The sequence below is a fragment of the Amyelois transitella genome, chromosome 18, assembly GCF_032362555.1.
Source record: "Amyelois transitella isolate CPQ chromosome 18, ilAmyTran1.1, whole genome shotgun sequence".
Taxonomy (NCBI): domain Eukaryota; kingdom Metazoa; phylum Arthropoda; class Insecta; order Lepidoptera; family Pyralidae; genus Amyelois; species Amyelois transitella.
The window spans coordinates 8,063,164-8,069,548 of NC_083521.1; the positions used below are offsets into that span (position 1 = coordinate 8,063,164).

Sequence of the window (6,385 nt, forward strand, 5' to 3'; positions counted from 1 at the left end):
TTAAAATCTCTCACGAATTCTGTTGCTACTGAATTTTTGTCACTATTTATTAAATGTAAATTCTATTACATACCTACTTGCTATCGGCCGTCTCTCATTTTCTCTTTTATGTATTTTTTTAATAATTGGGTTTAATTTTATGTTTATTTAATTTTGATTCGTTTTATTATTTCAGGTAGCACCTAGAAGGCCGGCAGCGGTATGTTATTTTGTTTTGTTTTATTATTTTATTAGTTTTTTTCTGTTGCTTTTTATTTTCATTATTATAAAGGATGTCCTCCAATATATTTATTTCGAAGACTAGTCGCTTTTTAAGTAAGGCGTCGGGATTTTTTATAAAGGTATTGATTGTTATTTGCATCAAAGTAACTATAGATAGCTTGCAAGAGTTTATAGGGTCGCAATAAATACATTCATAATAGTCACGTCTTTATCCCTTACGGGGTAGACAGAGCCAATGGTCTTGAAAAGACTGAAACGAGACATTCAACTATATGGCTTTATGATGGAATTGAAATTCAAATGAGTGACAAGAGACAAATAGTGATAGGTTCCTAGCCCATCGCCCACAGCAGGAATTCCAAGTTTATAAGCCCATCTATGTTAATAAGTTTATTTGTATTTTAAGCAAGATAAGTCATCTCTGGTGATGAGCTTATACGAAGGTAGGTTCATTGACAGCTCCCCCTTTTTCGTGTCCACAATACTAAAGGCTAATGATTCATGTTACGTTTCGTGTAGCCAAGCTATCGCTGAATAGGATAAGTAGTGCCATCAATCTTTCGCCAACCTAAACTACTCGACCATCTAAAACTTTGTCTATCAACCGTTTATTCACGAAAGTTGACAAGGTGCACGTCAACATTTTGCCTCTTTCTCTAACTTTGAGGTTAGCCGCAGAGTAAGAGAAAGAGAGAAACAACACCCATGTCATTTCGGGTTATTCCAGTTTGATCCCCAAAATCTGATACACTAGTGGTCCCGTTTTATTTTAATTATTTTCTATTCCGTTCTGACCGTCCCCACTAAACGGAGGATCAGAATGAAAAAAAAAATTGGTCAAAAGTAATAATAATAATGTAGAGTGGTTTTAAAAGTAATAATACTTAATAATGAAATTGGTGCCGTGTGGTTCCCGGCTCTAATAGGAAAAAGAAAAGGACCACTTCATCTCCTTCCCATAGATAATTGGATATCGTGAAAGGCGATTAAGGGATAGGATTATGAACTTGGGATTCTTCTTTCAGGCGACATGCTAGCAACCTGTCACTATTTGAATCTCAATTCTATCATCAAGCCAAACAGCTGAACGTGGCCTATCAGTCTTTTCAAGACTGTTGCCTTTATCAACCCCGCAATATAGACGTGATTATATGTATGTATGTATGAAAAGTGGATCCGTTTGAGTGATAAGACAGGAATAACTCGTGTTATCAATGTCCGCGTACCGACCACCAGGTGAAACCTAGCTCGGCGTCGAAGCGCTCGGCCACGTCGTCGTCCAGCGTCGCGGGCGCGGCGGGCGGCGCGGGCGAGCCGTGCGCCGTGTGCGGCCGCCGGTTCGCGCCCGACCGCCTCACCAAGCACGAGGCCATCTGCAAGAAGAACGCCAACAAGAAGCGGAAGCCGTTTGACGCCCTCAAGCACAGGCTAGCGGTGAGTTGCTTTGCAGTGACAGCGTGGTGAAACTGGGCCCATAGCCTAATATATGTAGATGTATAGCCAGTGGAAGGGTCCATAACCTGAGGCAACACGAGGCCATCTGCAAGAAGAACGCCAACAAGAAGCGGAAGCCGTTTGACGCCCTCAAGCACAGGCTAGCGGTGAGTTGCTTTGCAGTGACAGTGTGATGATACTGGGCTCATAGCCTAATATATGTAGATGTATAGCCAGTGGAAGGGTCCATAACCTGAGGCAACACGAGGCTATCTGCAAGAAGAACGCCAACAAGAAGAGGAAGCCGTTTGACGCCCTCAAGCATAGGCTAGCGGTGAGTTGCTTTGCAGTGACAGCGTGGTGACACTGGGCCCATAGCCTGATATATGTTGATGTATAGCCAGTGGAAGGGTCCATAACCTGAGGCAACACGAGGCCATCTGCAAGAAGAACGCAAACAAGAAGAGGAAGCCGTTTGACGCCCTCAAGCATAGGCTAGCGGTGAGTTGCTTTGCAGTGACAGCGTGGTGACGCTGGGCCCATAGCCTGATATATGTAGATGTATAGCCAGTGGAAGGGTCCATAACCTGAGGCAACACGAGGCCATCTGCAAGAAGAACGCCAACAAGAAGCGGAAGCCGTTTGACGCCCTCAAGCACAGGCTAGCGGTGAGTTGCTTTGCAGTGACAGCGTGGTGACACTGGGCCCATAGCCTAATATATGTAGATGTATAGCCAGTGGAAGGGTCCATAACCTGAGGCAACACGAGGCTATCTGCAAGAAGAACGCCAACAAGAAGAGGAAGCCGTTCGACGCCCTCAAGCATAGGCTAGCGGTGAGTTGCTTTGCAGTGACAGCGTGGTGACACTGGGCCCATAGCCTGATATATGTAGATGTATAGTCAGTGGAAGGGTCCATAACCTGAGGCAACACGAGGCCATCTGCAAGAAGAACGCCAGCAAGAAGAGGAAGCCGTTCGACGCCCTCAAGCACAGGCTAGCGGTGAGTTGCTTTGTAGTGACAGCGTGGTGACACTGGGCCCATAGCCTAATATATGTAGATGTATAGCCAGTGGAAGGGTCCATAACCTGAGGCAACACGAATCTATCTGCAAGAAGAACGCCAACAAAAAGAGGAAGCCGTTCGTCGCCCTCAAGCACAGGCTAGCGGTGAGTTGCTTTGTAGTGACAGAGTGATGATACTGGGCCCATAGCCTAATATATGTAGATGTAGAGCGAGTGCAAGGGTGCTGGGTCCATAACCCGAGGCAAGACGAGGTCATTTGTAAGAGGAAGGAGATGGGGATGCCGGTTCGGGGCCAACTGCCTTAATAAGCACTTGCTGGCATTCGAGAGAATCGAGTGTTCGTTTGGACGATTTGACAAGAACGACTGTAATTTCAGGACTAACTCACGGCTGTCAAAATAATGTCATTATTTTATCCTTTTAGTTTGGCGTACAACACTATTTCCTCTAAACAATCTAGGTTTTAAAACGACACAACGACTTTTATTAAGGCGCAATGTTATCTCAAGAAATTTGAGGCAAGCGAACGATTGATAAATTAGGCATAATTTTACAAAAATTGGTACGCTCAACTGCAATAACGGTCCAAAGTTTATATTTAATTACACCCTTTACATTACGCACGCAAAGGGCCGCCATAATTGAATCACGTCCCATCCTAAAACTTGCCAAGAACCGAGTTTTCAATGACTTGGTCCAAGTAAGATTTACCGATATACAACGATTGTTTAGAATATATTATTATTTCCTAATATCCATGTAATTATTTCCTCATGCTGACAAAATTGTGATACAGGGCACCGATGCGGAAAATTATAAGGCAAGCTACAATGGAATATGTTGGTCTATCATGTGTTTTCATGTGTTGTTGTCATATCATACATACATACCATACATATGGTCACGTCTATATCCCTTGCGGGGTAGACAGAGCCAACAGTCTTGAAAAGACTGACAGGCCACGTTCAGCTATTTGGCTTAACGCCCATCGCCTAAAAAAGAATCCCAAGTTTGAAAGCCTATCCCTTAGTCGCCTTTTATGACATCCATGGGAAAGAGATGGAGTGGTCCTATTCTTTTTTGTATTGGTGCCGGGAACCACACGGCACATCAAAATGTTGAATTATCGTTTTTACCACCGTGTACTTACTTCCAAAGATCCGTAGGGGCACGCCGGTGCTTTCAAGCAAATAAACACAAATTACCATTCAAACTACATGCACTGTGTTTTCTTAAATTCATTTACATTTTACATTTAAATACATCACGCATCTTTCTCGGAGAGATGAGCAGAAACTACATACATGTTTGGTCACTCTTCGCGATTCTTGCATACTTGTTTTTGTAACTCTTCATATTGATTAAAGAAAAATTTTATTTTCAACTCTGCACTTAACATTTCTACATCTGTGTCTGAGATATCAAGCTCACCTTACATTATTAATTTTATCACAATTTTTTTTAACACACAAATTGAAGAAATTAATTCTACATCATAATTATACTGAAATGAGAAGTTCTACATCATAATTATACTGAAATGATGACGTATGTATATACCACAGGGCACAGAAGCGGAGCCGTTCATCAACAAACTGCGCAAAGGCGGCGCGCCGTCCTCGACGAAGGTCGGCAAGCCGCTGAACAGCAACTGGCGGCAGAAGCACGAGGAGTTCATCAGCGCGATCCGCGCCGCCAAGCAGGTGAAGGCTCACCTCGACGCTGGAGGTTAGTATGTCGCCTCTCTTCATATATGTATCTATGTTTTTTTAAGTGCCGTGTGGTTGCCGACACCAGGACAAAAAAGAAAAGGACCACTTCCATCTCTTTCCCATGGATGTCGTTAAAAGCGACTAAGCGATAGGCCTACTAATTTGGGATTCTTTTTAGGCGATGGACTAGCAACCTGTCATTAAGCGTAATAGCTGAACGTGGCCGATCAGTCTTTTTAAGACTGTTACCTCTGTCTGCCCCACAAGAGATGACACATGACACACACATATGACACATTATATATGTATGTTTTTCTATAGCTAGTGGCAGAAGCACGGAAGAGTTAATCAACTTTGATGGTGTAAGTGCTTTTGTCTAGTGTGGTGTAGGTACCTAATGTCTTCTCTATTATCTTCCTGATCCTCGTCAACTCAGAGTATAAATAAAAATGATCATTTGACTTGTAACAGGTGCTCTTTGATTGAAATTATTTTTCTTACTTTGATAGATATTTTTTTCCTTTCCAGGCAAACTAAGCGACCTCCCGCCACCGCCGCCGTCCGAGAACCCCGACTACGTGCAGTGTCCGCACTGCAGCCGCCGCTTCAACCAGGCCGCCGCCGAGAGGCACATCCCCAAGTGCGCCAGCTACCAGTTCAACAAACCCAAACCCGCCGCCAAACGACGGTAAATACCGTCAAAATAACAAAAAAAAAACAATTCCAACACGACTAATATAAAATTCAAATTTTAAATTTCGAACCGTTAAGATTCGATCGATCTCAAACATGGCGAACAACAGAGTCGTTTCCGCGTCCAATAGTTCCTGGCGAGGCGGCATTATGGAATCTGTTGCACAAATATTCTTCACTTACGCACTCTTCTTCGCGATCAAATCATTCTACGAACTGGTGTGCCCTAACGTACGGAGCCACATGTGATGATGGATTATTCTGGGTATCCAAGGCCGGAGAATTGTTGGGTTGTAGCGAATTTTCTGTTCAAATTGGGCGTCGCCGTAACGATTTATTGCACTTCGTGGAAGTTGCTCCGTTTGGCAAGGGTGTTTACGTGTCACGTGCCGTATAGGATGTTACCCCCTCTGTTGACCCTCCCCCTTGACTCGGAAGGTGATGATGATGGAAAAATTGATGATCAAAACGACGGTACCTGACTGTCTTTAACGCATTGCCGCCCAAAATGTAGTGTGTTAGATAAACTACTGGAAGTTTATTGTTATTCTTATGTTCCTAACTTGTTCCACACATGTACCGAATTTCCCCAACCCCAGCCCATCGGCCCCTTTTACCCAATTTTTAGGTAATTTCTCCTATCTCGGTGTATTCATAATATCACCCTATGAGTATCCCTATAACTATCCGTCATTTAACCTCTTTTCTGAATCCTCAATTTTGAGTTTTATACTATTATCAAATGAGTCTATTTTTAATTAACCGGATATTTACTATGGCATGATTCCAAACAAACAATGCGACTTTTGTGATTGGGAAATTAACAAAATATTACTTAATTATAATACCTTAACTATCAAGGCCTTACCCTAATGATAAAGATGATAGACATATTTTTACAATTTATAACAAAGAATTGTGCTTTTTAAATGTTGCAGATATTTCTTAGCAAATAAACTATTTCTAATGAGTCATTAAATACTTTTATGTACGCCAATACTAAGTTTTACTCCATACTTGCATTTTGTTTATTATGGCATCGAAAGTACAAAAAAAATTATATCTGCAATGTTAACAATGACATGTAGTCATTGTTTAAAATATTCCCTTTTAATGAAACTGTGTGACATTAAAGATTTTTGTCCAAAAGGACATAGTTTGTGTGTATCATGATTTTAAGTATTTTATAATATTGAATTGGACAAATTGTTAAATACTAACTTTGTTAATAACAAATCAGAAGACAAATGAATTTTGATATTATTCGACTATTAAACTACTTTATTTTGTAACGTTTT

At 41.8% G+C, this 6,385-nt stretch overlaps 1 protein-coding gene across 1 annotated transcript in view; it reads left to right on the top strand.

The window, feature by feature from the left end:
• The window catches only part of LOC106137440 (zinc finger C2HC domain-containing protein 1C), a 49,313-nt gene extending 44,131 nt beyond the window's left edge, over window positions 1-5,182 (top strand). Inside the window, exons 9-12 of the mRNA XM_060949152.1 lie at window positions 176-199; window positions 1,459-1,656; window positions 4,248-4,410; window positions 4,923-5,182. Coding sequence (XP_060805135.1) covers window positions 176-199; window positions 1,459-1,656; window positions 4,248-4,410; window positions 4,923-5,086 — 549 coding nt within the window. The 3' untranslated portion in view covers window positions 5,087-5,182. The remainder of the gene's footprint in view (window positions 1-175; window positions 200-1,458; window positions 1,657-4,247; window positions 4,411-4,922) is intronic.
• The last annotated feature ends 1,203 nt before the right edge of the window (window positions 5,183-6,385 follow it).